The sequence below is a fragment of the Carassius auratus genome, chromosome 29 (genome assembly GCF_003368295.1).
Source record: "Carassius auratus strain Wakin chromosome 29, ASM336829v1, whole genome shotgun sequence".
In the NCBI taxonomy this organism is placed as follows: Eukaryota; Metazoa; Chordata; class Actinopteri; order Cypriniformes; family Cyprinidae; genus Carassius; species Carassius auratus.
Window position 1 is genome coordinate 15,892,378 of NC_039271.1, and position 20,605 is coordinate 15,912,982.

Sequence of the window (20,605 nt, forward strand, 5' to 3'; positions counted from 1 at the left end):
GACCGGAGTTACAGAGTTCAGAAAGCACCTCTGTGATTAATGAACACGTGCCCTGCTGTGGATGACACACAAAGCCAATAAATACACTTTCTGTAAAAGCTCTTAACCCCTGGATGTCCCTAACACACTATCAACCAATAAAATGACAGATTCACACCGCAACCTCAGCAGTAGTGTGGGCACAAACATAGATTGAGAAAGACTGACCAGCTGGAAGCTCTATTTAAGTAAGAATAGCACATTAGAGCTGATCAAACAGTGACTTGTTGCAAGTGTGTGTGTGTGTTTACCTGTAGCCATTTTCCCATCCTGTGCAGCAGGCCCGTCTGGTATGACACTTTTGACCTGTAAGAACTCATCTGGTTCGTCACCACCGATTATAGTGAAGCCAAATCCCATGTTGCTTTTCTGTAGGGCTGTAGACAGAAAGCTGCCCTTCAGCTGCGTGGGGTCCCGTGTGAACAGAGGCTTCTCTGCCAGGGTGAAGAAATTCAGATAGAAACATGAGATTGTAATCAAGCAGAAGATATCCAGAAACTAATGGTTATTGTGTAAAAGCCACTCCAAACCCATCAAAAGCAGCAGATCACATCACACTGGGGAATTGTGGGTAGATGGCCAAGCGCTCTGCTTCCAGCCAAACATACAATAGCAGAGTGGGACATGATGGCTTGTTTTTTGCTCAAACCTCACTTTTGGCTCTTTAAATGTACTCCAATGCTACACTCAACAGTGTTTAGCCTCATCCAGGGCCGTCTCCGAAGCCATCCAAGAAGAAAAAAAGCCAGGAGAAGAACCAGCCCAGGCAGAGTGGTTCTACTGCTCTCTCAGAGTGGAGAAAGCGGTCTTAAAAACCATTCTGGAAAAGCTGTTTTGCTGTAACCACACACAAGGACCTTTGTACTGAAGAGCTGCTTCTTTGAAACTGAAGAGATGTCTACTTCAGTACACAGTATGGAGTTAAAAGATGCCAGCCATAGTCACTCCATCTCACTTTCGTAGTTGAGAGGTTCTTAATTTTTATTTTATTTTTTTTGTACCACCATTTTGGTCTAGTCTAATCTAGTTACTACCATGCGTTTGTTAGGGACAATAGCTGGTCCAGATACACTGCTAAAAGACCAGCATGAATTTCTATGCTGATCCATGTTTGTTTGGTTCTGGTCTAGCAAAATATCTGGTACAGCTGGTTTTGTTTCCTTGTTTTTAATATAATGGGAATGCGTAACGTTGGCAGGTTGTCTATATGGTCTTACAATCAACATAAAATGGCATTCAAAACCCATTTTACATATTACCTTGAAAACATAATGAGAGCAGAACTAGATTTTGCCTAGCTGGAGTTGATTGGATCTTGAAAAGATGTGTTACATGCTTAACTAGAGCCATGTTGACCCTCACTAATCAACTAGTTGGATGTTGTTAGTTACTTGGTGATCATCCCCTACTAGATAAGTAATCTTGTGGAATCCATAGGCATATTTTATAAACCAGCAGACCAAACATATGCTTGTGACCAGTTACACTGGTCTGTTCAGCAGGGTAGGTGGACTTATGAGTATCCTTGAAGCGCAGGCAAAAAGTAAAATACAAAAAAAAACAAAAAAAACACAGCCAATGAAAAATCTTCACTGGTTTAGAAACGGAGAGATTGTTCCTTAGAGGACTAGGCAAAAACAGGCAAGGCAAAAACACTCCGGCTGTAGTTCCTCTCTTGCACAAGGGGGCGCCGGTCTAGGGACGTACCATGCAGTCCAAACACACCGGCCCGGTACAGGGGGGCCTCGGACAGGTCAGTGAGACTATGAGAGCGCTCAGGAGCGGGACCCACGTATGCCAGTCTGGCCCTGGGTAAGGTGGCAGAGGAGGGGCTCTCCTCCACTGTTACAGAAAAGAAAAAAACCCTCAACTCACACAGAAAATCATGAAATGTCATTGAAGGATACAAGTTAGGCCTACTATGGACCTAGAAGAGTTACATTTCGGACATCCTTGTTGAACCTGGAACAACATTCCCAACAATCTGATTTTACAACAAGGTTTAGGGCTAGGCCTAAGGTTGTGGATGGAGCCTCAATTCACACATGGAATTGATTAATGGCATTAAAGGATACAAAGTTGGCCTAATATGGAAGTAGAATAGTTAGATTTCAATAGGAAATCTATGGTGATTTTGTCAAGTCAAAAAATCTTGTTGGTCCTGGAACAATGTTCCTAAAAATCAGATTCTGAAGATACAAAAATCAAAGTATAACCATCCTCTCATTTTTACTCTTTGGTTATAGAGGTAGTTCTGGTTAGCATTGGGTTTAGGAATAGGTTTAGGACTGTTCCAGGACAAACAAAGGATATTGAGCGAGGAACTTGGCAAATACTACTTGGCAAATTGCGGTTGTCAAAAGGGTTGATCTACTAATGAAGGACAAAGCTAAATTTAACATCAGAGCATCAGAGAGACTGAACATCCAGATCACGCAAACACCTTCTCAGTCCTCTATGGTCCCCAGTTATGCTTACATCTCAAGCTACTGAACCTCTCTTTTGTGGACGTAAGATCAGAAACTACATAACCAACACTATGTGGATACCCCTTTAAACAAACCACTTTGATTAGGGGCCAAATGAAAACTTAAATCTTAATTCTCCCACATACAGTGACCACAATAACAGTATACAGTATATTAGCTTCAATTTTGTGAAGTGTCTTTTTCTGCTCCAGCATGACTATGTTTGTCCTTAAGTATATGCTTATGTTATGGCAGAATTTGACTGGCCTGCACAAAGACCACAGCTGATCTTCTACTGGGATGAATTGGACCACAGAGACATACTGATGCTATTGTGCCTAAATGGCAGCAAATCCCTACAGTCATGGTCCAACATCTAGAGGAAAGCCTTCACAAAGACGAGAGCTGAACTTTTACTTGTGAATCGCTATAACTTTAAATGTGTATCAATCACATTTTTGGTGTTCAGATACCCACATGCAATACTTTGCCCATATAGTGTAGGTAAGTTGGAGGTTTTCAGTAAAGAATACTCTCTCTGAAAGATGGACTGAAAAAAGGTAGAGAACGTTCTTGTTTACGCCATTCTGGCTGAACATACTCTGCCTCTTACCTTTATGTGGGTAACAGCATGACCATGCTGAATGGATTCATTTAAACAGGAATTATTGCAAGAAATGCTTCTAACCATAATCAGTCCAAGGTCATATTATGAAAGGAGACACATTCTCAATGGATGACTGAGTCTCAAAGAAAACAGGAAGCATTCAGGCTTAGCTTGAATAGACCGTACAGGTAGATTTAGAGGATTAGTTTATGCAAAAAAGGATAATTCTGTCATTATTTACTCCCCCTTATGTCCATCCAAGCCTGAATGACTGACTTTCTTTCATGGAACAAAAAAAATATATATATATATCTTTTTTAGTAATGTACAATTCAATATACATTTAGATAACGCTTTCAAACTTCAAAAAGGATGCAACAGTACTGTAAAAGTATAGGAGTAGTCCATATGACTTGTGTTTCTTTTACAAACAAGAAGACCTACTTAGCACAGCCAGGAAAGTTCTTGAGAGAATCAGTTATGGGCAGTCTATAACTAAATGTTTCATTTGAGTATAATATTGCCAATAAATAAGATGAACAGGTTAAAAGAAGATGATTTGAAAATGATTTGTTAACAAATTAGACTTATTTGGTTCTCAACTTCAGTTCTGACTCTGGGTTGCCTGTGGATGAGTATCCTAAACAAAGTTGTCACTTCACAGTTGCCAAGTGAGAGTTTTATAATGACAGGACATGCATTTATACAACACTTTATACAAAAGGAAGAGCCGCTCGTTCCATGCGTCATACGTCATTACGTTATTCCTGCAGTCCTTTCAGTGTCATGGTTCAATCCGATCGAGTGTTTACATGCACTCTCAATCGTATTAGAAGAGGAATAAACCACTCCCTTCAATCTGATCGAAATTTAATACCGATCGAGCTCAGTTGGATCAATTAAGGTGTTTACATGAAGGCGTTTCAGTCCGATTGAGCTGTTAATCTGATTACAATCGGATTATTTGGTTGCTTGTTAACGTAGTCAGTGAGTCAGTGGTTAGGTTGCTTTACTTTCAGTTAACATTCATCGTAAGTGCATGGGAAAAAAAGGCAAGTTCTTCAGAATTTCTCATTATGCTTTCCAAGAAAGTAATCAAGTAAATATTGATAGTTTTCATTTTGAAGTAAAATGAATAATTCCAAAGGTAAGAAAGTGATATTCTGTAAGAAAGTAATATTCTGCACAATAAGTTCACACACTGTGCACTTCCAAAGACAACATTTGAGCTTAGTTGTGTTACAATAGAGACAGACAATGAGTGCACAGGAGAAATATAATAATAGTCATGAATATCAAACCCCAATCAGCTTTTCAGAAGATTTGATGTTAAATGTAATTGCATGGAGAGCAGATAAGTGTTTTTAAGATGTCTTTGGTGTGCCTGAACAATAGGGAGGTTGGGAATAACCAGATTTACATTAGTACCACACTTCAAAATTCAACTGTTAATTTTTGGATGTCAATATTTGGATGTCAATCTTGGATAGCAATAATAGTTTACCTCTGTAGACTGTAGGTAGAGGGAGAGAGGACAAGCCCTGACTCTGCATCTGCTGCTGCTGTTGCAATCTTCTCTTGGCCTCTAGAACTGGATTCTCAAACTGAGTCCTTCGGTTTATGTGGCTGCAATCAGAAAAACAGAAACAGAGACTCATTCAAGTGTATCTCTTGAGTGACGACTTCATAGAACATGCTTATCCATCAATTTAGCAAGCTGCCTAGCTGTCTACTGCTTACACAAGTAGCATTTTAACTGAAGTAACTGATTTGCAACACTCTACATAGGCAGCATCTATGCACTACAAATAGACAACGACTATCATGTAAAATGCATGGGAGACCCGACTCTACAAATGATTCCAATGTGCCCATCACTGACTGTACAATTTTCTGAGAAATCTAATATATATATATATATATATATATATATATATATATATATATATATATATATATATATATATATATATATATATATATATATATATAATAAACACTATTGACTATTGAATTTCTGAGCTTGCATATGCATTCTGTGATATTTCATTAACTTTAACAATATCTTGTATATAAGATGTTGGTCCCTTGCTATTATGCACTTTGACAATTTCTGCAAATCCTGCAGTATTATTTCTTATGGTTGGTCAGAGCAAATTATCTTGCCCTCCCAACAATCTACCACCCAAAAAACTAAAATTGACATGAGCCATTAATGTATAATAGATGAAAGCATGAGTGTTGATTTTAATAAATGACACAAATCATTTAAGGCTGTGGTCAGTGAAACTTTATCCTAGTTAGTCCTCATTTTTGTAAAAAAAGTGATGTAAGAATGAGATCAGACAGTAATGAGACCATCCTCTGATCTGGAAAAAAATGGTTCTTTTTTCTGGAAAAAAATGGTTCTTTTTTAACTCTCTGCACAACACTTGCTGTCCGAGTTATTCCAATCTGTTTTAAAAGGCGCCACTGAAAACTCTGCCATTTGAAAGTACAAAGAAAATTGGGCTCCATTAAAAGGCATTCCTTTGAAAAGAGGTAATGTTTTTTGTAAAGATGTGGCATTTGTAATTACAGCTTTGTGCCAACACTACGCAAGGTCAAATTTGAGATATTGCTTTTAGATTTCTTTTAAGGTCTAAAGCCTGAAATTGATTTAACAGATCAAAGTATAATCAGCAAATGGATTTTGTCCCTAGTGCTTTATCTGAGATCAGTTCCATACTTTCTTATAGAACGTTAGGCCATTAGGCCAAGGTTTGGCAAAGTGGAAAACATTCTGGCAAGTGGTTATAGCTTGGTCCTATTAAATAACGCTTGTAGGGATAAAGTGATATCTGTTTAACCTGAAAATACACACAAAACACAAAACAAGTGATAAGCTTTATGCTTAATGTTCTTGTTAAGTGTCTCCTCTAAAAAGCCACTAGATTTATAGTAAATTACAGTCATTTCACACCAGATGCAGATTCTGATCTCCCCAGCTGTCATCTTCCAAAACATAAAACCCACAGTTTTACAATTACTACTGAAGATGTGTTTTTCTCCCTTTTTCATAGAAAGACAAAATAAAAGTTTACATTATACAGTATGTTTTGTAGCTTTAAAATAACAATAAATAAAATAATAAAAAATAAATAATGCCTCAGTAAAAAATAAATGTGTTTTGAAGGAAATATATATTCAAAATAAAATGTTATCTTAGCAAATATTTAGAAGACATGCTGACAGACAGACAGAGAGACAGACAGACAGACAGACACGGAGGGACAGACAGACAGACAGACACAGACACAGACACAGACACAGACACAGACACAGACAGACAGACAGACAGACAGAGAGAGAGACACAGACAGACTGACTGACAGACAGACAGACATACAGACAGACAGACACTGACAGACAGACAGACAGAGAGACATAGACAGACAGACAGACAGAAAGACAGACAGACAGACAGACAGACACTAACAGACAGACAGACAGACAGACAGACTGAAAGACAGACACAGGCAGACAGACAGACACAGACAGACAGACAGACAGACATACACTGACAGACAGACACAGACAGACAGAGAGACAGACAGACAGACAGACACCGACAGACAGAAACTGACAGACAGGCAGGCAGACAGACAGACAGACAGACGGACTAACAGACAGAAAAACAGACAAAAAGACAGACAGACAGACATTGACAGACAGACACAGGCAGGCAGGCAGGCTGAATGGCAAACTGACTGGCAGACTGACTGATTGACTGACTGACTGACAGATAGACAGATGTATAAATGGACAGACAGCGGGATGGACAGACAGACCGATAGACAGACGGATGGATGGACATACATACAGACAGACAGACTGATAGTTAAACAGACAGATAAATAAATGGAAAGACTGACCCATCTAATGATAGCAGACCTGGATGCAGTCCTGCATTTATTATGCAGTTCGAGAGATTGTGTGGCTGTGCATCCACATGATACTACAGCTGCATTATTGGCTCTGGGCTTACTGTTCTCCTCTGTCCTGGGAGGAAGAGTAGCCAAGCAAGCCATACTATAAATAGTCCCACCTCACTCCAGACTGTGCATTAAGCAGGAAAAATGATGTCACACATGCTAACACACTGCGAACTGAATTAGGAAACAACGGGCAGCTGTTTTTTGGTCCGGGCATGGTGCAGCAGCAAAATAACCAATTCATACAGAGCTGTGACAAAACGCAGGGATCCAAAGTGACATTAAACCATGTATGTTAACTCTAGTGTTTCAACTTACTCAACATAGTAGGTTCCATAAACAGGGTCATCAATTTTCTCCCAGCCATAAGGAAGCTCTGAAAAACAAACAATGAGAACAATTACATCCACAAAACCATTTCATTCAAAGGTAAATGTTGCCGTTATAATGTAAAAATGTTGTTTTATTGGGATATATTGTCTCATTCTCTGGAAATGGTGCCATTTGTGGGTTTTGTGTGTCTCCGTGACTTACTGATGTGATTAATGGAATACTAAACTGAACATTATTTGAAAGGTTTAGTGTGCCAACGCACAATAACTTTTAAAATAAAACAATCATTTTACTCTTAAATGTTTTTCAGTCTTTCACAATATCATCTGATTTCCCATTTATCACCATGACATTTTAATGGGTTGTACAGGATAAACATGTTTGCTTTTATTGAAAATAAAATATTATGTTTTCATTGTCTTTGTATTTTTTTTTTCTAAACACTTTTCTGAAAATTCCAGAATTTACCTTTGTCCTTGCACTTTCTGATTAACTCCATTATGTTGTGATATATTATTAATATTTAGACTAAAATATACATATGCGCGTACACACTTGAATACACATGCTCCATATAGCATGCATACCCTCTGAGCTTCTAGAAGAAAGTGACAAGGAAACACAACGCAATTACAAGCAAGCAAAGATGCAAATTCACATTCAGCAGTGTCGAGCAGGGTGAAATACCAGACTGTGTGTACATCACACACAATTTTGTACATCACAAGTGACAGAGACTGTGTGATGTTCTCACTTAATCTGGCTGGCACACACACAGAGAGAGATCAAAGCGCTGTTGGGTATTACTCTACTGCTGTGCTATGGGTTGGTAGTCATCCTAATAAAATAGAAATCCACTTGCGAAGACAACTGAGTGCGCAGATCAATCTGAGATCTGAACAAACCCCTAACCACAAGTATTAAACTCACAATGAGGCCAAGAGCTCATCTACGAACAGCAGAATGTCTGTGGGTCTCTTGTAGTTAACTAGACTTATCAATTTATCAGTATAAAGTCCAGTCCGCTTTCTGGCTAAGTCTAGTCAGGCTTTTCTGGCCAAACACTGCCCAATTCAATAGGATGGGACAACCTGAATGTTAATAGACACAATCAAATTGATGTAATGCTGCTCCAAGTGTCCACTGGTCAGCTGAAAACACTGATGATGTTTACACAAATATTTCACAATGTTCTGTGTGGTGTTCATAGATCAAAATCCCAAGTTTCTATGATATTCTGGACTCAAGATATGGCTCATTCTCTTCTTCAATATAAATCTTTGGAATTTGTTTCACCTACAAGTCAAAAATCACCAGTATGTTCAGTTTGAAAAGTAAAAACGCACCTTTCCTCGACAAGATGGAAGTATTATGGCAGTTTTTAACCCCTTGAAAACGGATGTTTCAGGTTGAGTGATCAGTTGATCTTGACACTGAAGCAGAGCTCAGGACATATTTGAACTACATAAAATGTTATTGCATACAAATTCCCCATTCCCCTTTAAATCTCCCAAACTGTTACCATGAAGGTCTGTGGGTTCAACTGAGGATTTTAGAAAGTACTCAGTTGACATTCAAGAAAAATCACACACTCTGATAAAAAGAAGTGAGCGATACGTTCAAAAGCAAAATTTCAATAGTATTAACAAAGTTTGGACTATCTCATGGCCTCCAAAAATAGAGTAGCCCGCCCCACGTACCCCTTGAGAATCGTGAGCTCATGATAATTACCTTCTTCAATATTTGCATTTTGTTTGCACAATATTTAAATAATCTTGCTATTTAAAAACCTGCCTGCCCTTTGCAGTAAAAACAGATAGCAGTTTCTTTTTTGCTAAAAGCTTTGACCTTTATAAAATGAGAGGGGTGGGGATGAGAAGGAATGAGAGGACGGAAACAAAAGCAAGTATGAGGCAGAAAAAAATATGAACTAAAGCTTATTATGTTTGGTGAATTAATCGTTACAGGCGCGACCCAAAATAAATGCCAAATATGAGTATCATATTGGATTTGGTAAATAAATAAAAATAATTTACAAGGCAACTGATTGTTAACTGTTCACTCTCTTTTATTGTGAAGAAGAAAAAAATCTAAATTATTATTATTTTTATAGGTTTAATAGCCTTTATAAGAAACATAAATATCAATTTATTTGATCAAAAATACAGTAAAACAGTAATATTATTCATACGACTGCAATTTAAAGGGTTACTCCACCCCAAAAGTAACATTTTGTCATTAATCACTTACCCCCATTCTTCGGAACACAATTTAAGATATTTTGGATGAAAACCTGGAGGCTTGAGACTGCCCCATAGACTGCCAAGTAAATAACTGTGTCAAGGTCCAGAAAAGGTATGAAAAGTTGTCATCAGAATTCTCCAACTGCCACCAGACGTGCAATCTGGATTATATGAAGTGACGGGAACACTTTTTGTAAGCGAAAAAAAGAAATAAAAAAGACTTTATTCAATAATTCCATTGTCAACGGTCTCTTCTGTGTCACTCCATATCATTGTGCTGTGTATGCTCATCTGTGTCCTCCGCGCCACAAAGATACTGTTTCTACTAGGGGTGCTCCGATCATGATCGGTCGATCGTTAATGCGCATTTCGTCAGTAAAGCCGGTTTTCTAATCAGCGGTTAATTCCATCAGGTGCGTGATTTCACATAGAGCAGCTGTTACTACACAGAGCCGTTGTTAACTGAGAAGATGGGCCAATAAACGCTGAAAATTAACGTGATTTGCGCATCTTCTCTATTAACAACGGCTCTGTGTAGTAACAGCTGCTCTATGTGAAATCACGCACCTGATGGAATTAACCGCTGATTAGAAAACCGGCTTTACTGAGGAGATACGCATAACGATCGGCTGATCGTGATCGGAGCACCTCTAGTTTCTACATGTATTTAGCTTTGATTTGAAATAAAACAGTGCATTCTTGTGGCGCAGAAGACACAGAAGAGCATATGCATATGGAGTAAGAGGAGACTGTTGATGAAGAAATTATTGAATAAAGACATTATTTTTGTTTCTTCGCTTACAAAAAGTGTTCCCGTCGCTTCATAAAACCCAGATTGCACGTCTGATGGAGTATTCTGATGATTACTTTTCTTTTTTTTTTTTTGGACCTTGACATTGTTATTTACTTGACACTCCATGGTACAGGTTCAAGCCTCCAGGTTTTCATCCAAAATATCTTAAATTGTGTTTGAGTTTTAATTGGTTTTCAACTACATGGGCATACGTGATTAATGACAAGATTTTCATTTTAGGGTGGAGTATTAAAGTGTAAAACAGTTTTCCAAAATGAATAAAATCAAATTTATTCCTGTGATACAAAGCTGAATTTTCAGCATCATTACTCACAGTCACATGATCCTTCAGAAATCATTCTGATATGCTGATTCATTGCTCAAGATTATAATCAATGATGAAAACTCTTGTACTTCTTAGGGTTCTTTGTGGATAGATTTTTTTAAAAATAGGATTCTTTGATTAATAGAAAGTTCAAACAATACATAATTTTTTTGAAATAGAAATCTTTTTAACATTCTAAATGTCTTTACTCTCATATTTGATCAACTGTCTCTACCCTTGTTTAATTAAAGTACTAATTTCTTAAAAAAAAACATACTGACTCCAGATTTCTGAATGGTGTATAGATAATACACACTCATATATACATATATAATGTCTCATTAAAGGTACAAAATATTTATAAACAACATGGTACATTTTCTAGATTTCCCTGTCATGGAATTCATGTGCCACAAAGTCAAGCATTTACAGGTGATTCAGGTTTTGACAATGCTGCTGGATTACTAATGTAGAAATAAAGAGCAGACAGGGGAACGAAGGATGAGTGGGGATGGGAGGAGAGAACAGCAGGGCACTGGCTCCATTTGGGATGGTTTGAGTGTCTGCTGAACACTTTCAAACCTGACAGGGATGAAAACCTCTCTCCCTCTTCTACTACTTCCTTTACTGACTCACTCTCCCCAAATATTACAGTTCACTGATGGATGGAGTTTGTGTTTCTGCTAACATAAAAACAAACACTTAATTCTGCATCGTCATCTTCAACTGTCTGCCAGATTCTGCCTCCCAAAATAACACCAGTCAATAATGCCACAATACATCTTTTGCTGATAACAATCCCACAGAGGCATATGAGCTTGGAAGACAGTTGAGAATATTCTTCAAAGACTAACTTCTAACTTTTATCTAACTCCTGGTGATATTAATTTGTGTAGTCATGATAAATTAATACCGTTGACGTTTCCATCTAAGGTCAGTTATTCACAGCAAGAGAATCAGAACATCTTATTTATTTAGTTATTTATAAAAAATAAAGAAATTGTTACAACACTGTGTACTTAGCGTACAAGACAAAGGTACAAGACTGTCTATATTAATGAGGGAAAGAACTGAAATTTGAAATTCAAACTACTGATTTTAATTTTATATAAAGAAATGTAGTTTAGCCAGGAACTGTTCTGTTAAACGCGAAATTTAAACAACAAGTTGAAATAATGCAAGCTCATGGCTTCAACAAAAGCATTATTGTCATTTATTGTGAGTTAACAACCTTGCAACGCACAATAGGTTTTTCTTAAAGGTTTATTGATAAAAAGCATTTACCCTGTGGAGAAAATGAATGGGATTTTTCCTTTTGGTGCTCTATATAAAGTGATCATTCACAGGCCATTTTCAGCTAACCCTTACTCTAAAAGTGCCTGTGAAGCAAATATTGCAGCACATTGTATACTCCAGATGAATAACTGCCATTGAGATTAATGGATCACTTTCTTTGGGCATTAGAAAAAGTAAGAGGAATAGATTTGCCTAAAAACCAAGATTCCTTCAAACGAACATAATTATGTGACTGTAAGTGTTTATCAAGGATATAATCACATTGACAGCAACTAGATTCAAGTCTGCTTTATTGTCAATTTCCACATGTATAGTACATACATACAGAGAATCGAAATTGTGTTACTCTCAGACCCCGGTGCATACAGTTAACATTAACATTAAAGCCTAAAAAAACGCTGTTGTGATTTCTTGGCCAGTGCTGCGGTGTTTTCAGTCCAGGAGAGGTCCTCTGTGATGTGCACACCCAGGAACTTGGTGCTGCTCACTCTCTCCACAGTCGCACCGTTGATGGTCAGAGGGACGTGCTGAGTGTGTGCTTTCCTGAAGTCTACAACAATCTCCTTTGTCTTCTCCACGTTCAGAGACACATTGTTGTAACAGCACCACTTGGCTAGGCGGCTCACCTCACTCCTGTAGTTGTCTCATCTTTGTTGCTAATAAGACCCACCACAGTCGTGTCATCTGCAAACTTAATAAAGTGTTGTGTGACGGTGTGCAGTCATGGGTCAGCAGAGTGAAGAGGAGGGGGCTCAGCACACATCCTTGGGGGGCCCCAGTGTTCAGTGTGATGGTGCTGGATGTGTTGCTGCCAACCCGTACTGCCTGAGGTCTTCCAGTCAGAAAGTCCAACAGCCAGTTGCACAGCGAAGTGTTGAACCCCAGCTGACTCAGCTTGTAGATGAGCTGTTGAGGGATGATTGTGTTGAATGCTGAACTGAAGTCTATGAACAGTATTCTGACATATGAGTCCTTTTTGTCCAGATGGGTGAGTGCTGATTGGACGGCAGTGGCAATGGCATCATCAGTCAACCGGTTGGACCGATATGCAAACTGAAAGGGGTCCAGGGAGGGGGGGGCAGACTTGATGTGGTGCATGACTAGCCGTTCAAAGCACTTCATGAGGATGGGGGTAAGTGCAACAGGACGGTAGTCATTGAAGCAGGATGGATATGGCTTCTTTGACACTGGGATGATGGTAGTGGTTTTAAAGCATGTGGGAACAACAGCCTGACTCAGTGATATGTTGAAAATGTCTGTGAAGACATCAGTGAGTTCTGCTGCACAGTCTCTCAGGACACACCCAGGGATGTTGTCAGGACCCAGAGCTCTGCGGGCATCGATCCTGCTGAAGGATCTCCTCACGCTGTCTGGGGTCAGCGTCATCACCTGGTCGCCGGGAGGAGGTGGAGTCTTCTGTGCAGTGGTGCTGTTTTGTTGCTCAAAGCAAGCGAAGAAGGTGTCCAGCTCATTCAGCAGAGAGATGTTGTTGTCACAGGTCCGTGGTGGGGGCTTGTAGTCCGTAATGGTCTGTATCCCCTGCCACAGGCTCCTAGTGTCTCTGCTGTCGCTGAATTGATGAGCTATCCTCCTGGAGTGCTGTCTCTTAGCCTCTCTGATGCCACGGGACAGGTTGGCCCTGGCTGTTCTAAGGCCCACCTCATCTCCAGGTCTGAAAGCAGCGTTCCGTGTCTTCAGGAGTCTGTAGACCTCCCGTCATCCATGGCTTCTGGTTGGCCCAGACAGTGATGGTTTTTGTGACCGTTACATCATCAATACACTTATTGATGTATGCAGTAACAGTCTCTGAGTACTCCTGGAGGTCAGTGGTGTTATTGCATGTGGCAGCCTGTTTAAACATGTCCCAGTCAGTTGTGTTGAAGCAGTCCTGAAGAATCTCTGATGATCCTTCTGGCCGCACTTTAATCTGTTTGTAAACTGGTTTGGCGATTTTAATGAGTGGTCTGTATGCAGGCATTAGCATAACAGTGATGTGGTCTGAAGCTCCGAGGTGGGGGAGGGGGAGAGCTTTGTAAGCTCCTCTCTGTGTAGTGTAAACAAAGTCCAAAATGTTATTACTTCGTGTTGGAAAGTTGATGTGTTGGTGTATTTATGGAAACACACTCTTAAGGTCAGTATGGTTGAAATCCCCAGCTATGATGAGAAAAGCATCGGGGTGTGCTGTCTGCTGCTCACTGATGTGCTGGTACAGTTCATTTAGTACGTCGTTCTTGTTGCAGCTGTTGTTCGGGGGAATGTAAACTGAAGTGAGCAGTATAGCAGTATATTCCCTCGGCAGATAGAACGGCCGGCACTTAATAATCATAAACTCCACCAGGGGTGAGCAGTGTTTGCTGATCAAAACAGTATCGCGGCACCACGCGTCATTGATGTAAACACAAACCCCGCCGCCGCAGGTTTTTCCTCCCGAGACGAGAGCTCTGTCCGCTCGATAGCACGTCAGCTGGTCGAGCTGAATAGCGCTGTCTGGAACGCTTTTGCTGAGCCATGTTTCCGTGTACACAAAAACACAACAGTCTCTTACAGTCCTCTGAGTTGAGCGTAGTAAACGAATGTAGTCCAGTTTATTATCCAACGAGCGTACGTTAGCCAGTACAATGGTGGGGATAGATGGCTTGTGTGGGTTAGCCGTTAGCCTAGCCCGGATACCTCCGCACTTCCCCCTCTTCTGCTTCCTCTCACACGGCTTGTGTTGCCTCCGCTGCGGGCGAGATGCAGTAGTGGGGGTCGGTGATGGTGAAGGCCTCCGTAGCAAATCGAGATCCCGCAGCTGTTCCGTGTGCGCGGAGTTTAACTGTAAAAATGCGGTCCTGCCGACATCGAGCAGAAACTCGCGACTGTATTTGCGCTTACAGACAGGTAGACGCGACGACAATGTACAAAAACACTGCGACTCACAAGACAAAAAACATGAAAACACCGTTCTGTCAGGACAGAGAGAAGCCGCTGCGTGTGGATGCGCCGCCATCTTGTTTTCTCTAATTACTCATGAGAAAAAGACAAAACTTACAGCAATTTCTGCTAAAAATGCTGTAATCATGGGACATTTATGGACCTGAATATTCCATTTCAAATCCAAACTAAATTGTTGCAGCTACAGGAAAATTAGGCTTTTCGTTGTTCTGAGAATGCACAATGGCACAAAATTGCTGTGACTCCTCATGCAACTTGCATGAATAAACATCTTGGGAAAAATCACAACACTGTGTGCTGTTATGTGATGCTGTTGGGCTTTTGTGCCTATATTTTGTTCATTAATTTAGCTAATTTGTAAAATATCACTGAGAAAACAAATATAATTCCTGCACTGACACAGCTGTCAACTGATAAAGCCGCATCCATCCATCAATCCATCCATGCATCTGTTTCTGTAATATATCTCCACCTGTCCCCAGCGAGTGTGAGTGTGTTATATTTTTTCGGGGTGCTTGCTGACAGTGACGGCTTCAGAAATGATGAAATGCAATGAAACACGAGTGACAGACACAGAGAGACATGTAAGTTGTGCTTATTCATTCACTCGCAAACTCAGGAAATTTGCAACATCACAGAGAAATATTGACACAGGGAGAGAGGTGAGATGACAGGTAAACAGGAGAGACGACTGTGGCATATATACGGACACTTCACTCTGTGCCACGGTAAATATTTTGGGGGAAACAAACAGTCTAGGAACATGAATGTATTAAATAGCTCCAAAGAAGTATGGGGGTTGCGTCTGATTTTAGAACCGTGTCATGTGACTGAAGTTCAGGATGCTCACACTCAAACAAGTCATATTTTAGATCAGGTCAGAGGACTGGTTTGTAACGACCAATCTAAAAGACGCCTATTTCCATGTCTCCATCCTTCTCGATCACAGCAATTTCCTGAGGTTTGCTTTCGAGGGCGAAGCTTATCAATACCATGTTCTTCCTTTCGGCCTTGCACGTTCACCCCACACTTTCACGAAATGTGTTGATGCAGGTCTGGCTCCACATACTCAGTTATATTGATGATTGGTTGATTTTAGCTCAATCGGAGCAGACGGCAGTTTGACAATGAGATGCCATTTTTGACCCACATAACCCACATAAAATAATTGTGGTTAAGACTAAATGCCAAGAAACGTGTGCTTTTTCTAGCTCAGAGTACCACTTATCTTATCTGGGTGTGGTGTGGGATACGACTAAGATGCAGGCATGTCTGTCCCCCTGCTTGAACTGAGTCGATCCTCACTGAAGTCAAGAGAGTGATAAAAGGCCAGTCACTCACTGTTAAGCTTTTTCCGAGATTGCTAGGTCTGATGGCAGCTTAGGCATGTGGAGGAAAACTTTGGTCTTGTCTCAGGGCTCAGTGCTGGGAGCTCCTTGTCGCCATGTAATGCTAGCAACAGATGCGTCCCTCACTAGTTGGGGTGCGATCATTAGTGGCCACTCTGCCCACGGTCTGTGGAGTGTTTGCCATCTCAAGTGGCACATGAACTGCCTGAAAGACTTTCTCCTAGACCTAAGAGATCATCAGGTGTTGGTGTGCACTAGGGTTGTCATGGTACCAAATTTTCAGTATTCAGTACCGATACCAGTGAAAATCCACGGTTCTCGGTACCAATTTCGGTACCAAAGCAAAACACAAAAATATAAACTTATATAATTATGAAAAACAGTAATCAAGTTTAACCCAAATTTAATTTGTCTTTTAATTTATGAAATTTAAACACATTTTGTTTTTGGTAAAAAAAAGGGGATTTGCTATTAAAATTAAAACATGGAAGAAATATTGTGATTTATTTCTTTAAAGTTTTATAAATTTACAGTAGTGATATTTCTAGCACAATGTCTTTATGTAAAAATTAACTTTTAGGCCTAATGAATGCATATTTGTCATTTTAACTGAACTTAAGACTGGTGGTGATGCTTAAGATATTTTTGGTCATTGAGGGTTTCTGTAAAAAAAATAGTAATAGATCATATTAATTATTATTAAAAGATAATACTACTACTAATTCTACTATCATACTAATAATGCACTATGAATTGATGAGCTGCTGGGTTCATGAATATTAATCACATTGTCTGCTTTCTGTCAAACTGATTTGCTGAAATCAAAACAGGGACAGTAATAGATCAGCGGCAGCCAATGAAATTGCCATTTGCGCATTAGCTCCGCCCACTATCGGAGAAAGCGGTATGTCTTCTGCTTGTTCGAAAATTAATATGAATAATTCTAAATAAACTCCATTATTTTACCAGGAGAAGACAACAAAGAATAGTTTACATATAGCTTGTCGATTCAGCGTGGTAAGAGTCTCGCTCTCTCTCTCTTTACATGTGTGAAACAGCGCTATAATTAAAGTGACGGTGAGTCATGCGCCTTCACACAGAGTTTATAGAGAATCAAATACAGATGCGCTGTGCGTCCATTGAGATGAAATGAAAAGTTCAGATCGCTTGATGGAGAGAGAACTCTGAAGCTCAGATGCTCAAATTAATGCAAGCGTCAGATGCTTCAGTCAATGTAGTAAACAAACCCGCACGTCTCTGCCATTCATTAATTCACACAGAGACGCGCAGAACATGGATTCATATTTCATATAACTTTTGCGGCTTAACATTTACAGATACTGGTCCATATGGAGATTTGATTTGATTCATTTATGCTAACTTTGACAAATTCCATGACTGTCCATATTAAAATGTAAGTTTCATTTTCATGACTGGATTTTGAGATTCCGTCTTCGTTTTCTGCTTCGCAGAAATCATAGCACTGAACCGGGTTTGAATGGGACCTCGGCACTACCGGTACTTAAAGAAACCTGGTACCATCACATTTAAAATTTTTTAGTACCGACTTGGTACCGAAGTACCGGGTCTTTTGACAACACTAGTGTGCACCAACAACACAGCAGTGGTCTCTTATATTAACCACCAAGGAGGTCTGCGTTCACACCAATGGAAGCTCCTTTCTCTAAAAGCGATTTTTTCACCTCCTCGGGGAGGGGAGGCTTCACCCCGAGGTGGTGAAGCAGATATGGAGAATTTTTGGCCACACTCAGGTGAACCTGTTTGCAACTCAGATGACATTGCACTGTCCCCTCTGGTTCTCTTTAACTAATCCAATACGATATGGTGCAGACTTGGCCGAGGCTTAGTCTGTATGCCTTTCCCCCGATCTCTCTGCTCCCAGGAGTTCTGGAGAAAGTATGTTTAACCCCATATTTCTATAACAGGGTAGCCAACCCTGCTCCTGGAGGGCTACCTTCCTGCAGAGTTGAATTTTAATCCTGTCTAACACCACTGGCTGTGATTTTCAAGTAATCCTGAACAACGTGCTTAACTGGTTGATCAAGGTTGAAGTTACAGTAAACTTGTAGGGATGGTAGCCCTACAGAAACAGTCCTGGCTACTCCTGCTCTAGAATATTCTCATCTCTAGATACAGCTCTGGACATTTCTTCCATGTCTATGAATTTTTTTGACCTTGTTTGCCTAACAAAATATTAAAATTTCTTCGAAAGCCAATAACAAAGGCTGCACGATTTTACCTAGCAATTATAAAAGTAATGTTTGACTTGAAAAAAAAACACACACAAACACACAAAAAAACCCCCACATTGATAGCCCTTATACTGCAGTTACATAAATGTCATAAAAAATATTTTTGATTATTTTTAAGCTCTAAGAAGACATGAACTGTCACGGTAGGAAATCCAGTGTTTCCTCCGTGTCATGTTTTGTGATTGTTTTTGTACTTACGTTGTCTCCATGTGCTAGTTTAGTTGATTGTCATCACCTGGGTGTTGATTGTCTCGCTCCAGCTGATCTTCATCACACCTCAGCTACTTATACTCACCTCGCTCTCTCTCTGTTGTCAGATCCTCTCTCATGTCTTCGTGCCTTAGTTGGATTATCGTCTTCCGTGTTCGTGTGCTGGAGTGGATTAAGTGTTGTCGTCCTCGTGTCAGTGTTCCGGTCTGTTCCTGGTTTCAACCATTGACCACCTTCACCTGCACCGCCGACTTCACCACCCAGCTCTTCTCACGCCACCGTAGACCTTCCTTGCCATTGCCAACATCCTGGACTCTCTTTCTCAATAAACTACATCTTATCGCCTGCAATTGCTTCCTCCTCTTTTATCTGTCGTTACAGAAGGATCTGACCATCATGGAAGCAGCAGGCGACCGCTCCCCATCTCATCTGGAAGAATTTCTGCAACGAGCTGTGGGTCGTATGGATCGCCAAGACAAGGCGATAGATGAGATGGGTCGAGCCTTCCAAGCAATGGTGACGAAGGTGTCCGAGCTCGCTCTCCAGACGCAACACCAACAACAACCGTCACCCGCTGCGCCTCCCACGCCACCCACACCGCCGATCGTCTCCGGGGGGATTTCCCAGCCCGAACCACGCCTCCCCATCCCGGAGAAATATGCGGGTGAGCCAGAGTTCTGTCGATCATTTCTGTCTCATTGTTCTCTGCACTTCGCCATGCAGCCCCGCACGTTCGACACCGAGGAAATGAAGGTGGCATTCGTCTTATCACTACTTACGGGAAGGGCTGCCCTCTGGGGGACGGCGGTGTGGGAAAACCAAGACAGCTGCTGTGCCTCGTTCCACGCCCTTTCGGAAGAGATGAGACGGGTCTTCGACCGCTCCGTCGCCGGGAGGGAAGCGGCTCGCCTTCTCACGGACCTACGTCAGGGGGAAAGGTCCGTTTCCGATTACTCGATTGAGTTCCGCACCCTGGCGGCGGAGTGTAAGTGGAACGAAGAGGCGCAGTGGGATCACTTCCTGCATGGGTTGGCTGACTGCATCCAACAGGAGATCCGCGCCGTCGAGCTCCCCACTTCTCTCAATAGTCTGATTGACCTCACCATCAGAGTTGACAATCGACTCGATCAAGCCGCCAGACGGAGGGGGAGAACAGTTCTCGCGAACAGACCGGAGGCTCAATATCAGCGCTCAGATGTTGCAGTCAGCCCACCGGGAGATCTTGAACCCATGCAGGTGGGGCGAGCTCGGCTCTCCCGGGAGGAGAGGATCAGGCGGAGATCCCTGGGACTATGTTTATACTGCGGCAGTCAAGAACATCACATTGTCCGGTAAAAGACCAAGCCCGATAGTAAAACGGAGGCTACTATCGGGTGGGATCTCTGCCAGGAAGACCTCATCTACATCGACACTCCTTCCGGTGAGTCTACGGTGGTCCACCCACGCACTCGAGCATCACGCCTTGTTGGATTCTGGGGCAGAGGGTAATTTCATGGACTTCAAGTTCGCTTGTAAGCTTAACATTCCTCTCACCTCCCTCAAACACCCCATTGCACCCTTTGCTCTCAACGGACACAGACTACCAGTCATCACTCAGACCACCTTACCTGTTTCCCTCACCACATCTGGCAACCATACTGAGGAGATATCATTTTACATCACGGACTCACCTCAATCCCCCATCGTTCTCGGTCACACCTGGCTTCAGAAACACAACCCCAGGATCAATTGGCGCCTTGGATCTGTGGTTAGCTGGAGCGA

At 41.1% G+C, this 20,605-nt stretch overlaps 1 protein-coding gene across 9 annotated transcripts in view; it reads right to left on the reverse strand.

The window, feature by feature from the left end:
* LOC113048222 (membrane-associated guanylate kinase, WW and PDZ domain-containing protein 2-like) overlaps positions 1-20,605 on the reverse strand; it is a 202,626-nt gene that overhangs the window by 50,292 nt on the left and 131,729 nt on the right. For all 9 annotated transcript variants that reach the window (XM_026209865.1, XM_026209866.1, XM_026209864.1 and 6 more), the window contains exons 7-9: positions 7,407-7,464; positions 4,619-4,740; positions 291-473 (exon numbers count right to left, since the gene is read on the reverse strand). In XM_026209865.1, coding sequence (XP_026065650.1) covers positions 291-473; positions 4,619-4,740; positions 7,407-7,464 — 363 coding nt within the window. The remainder of the gene's footprint in view (positions 1-290; positions 474-4,618; positions 4,741-7,406; positions 7,465-20,605) is intronic.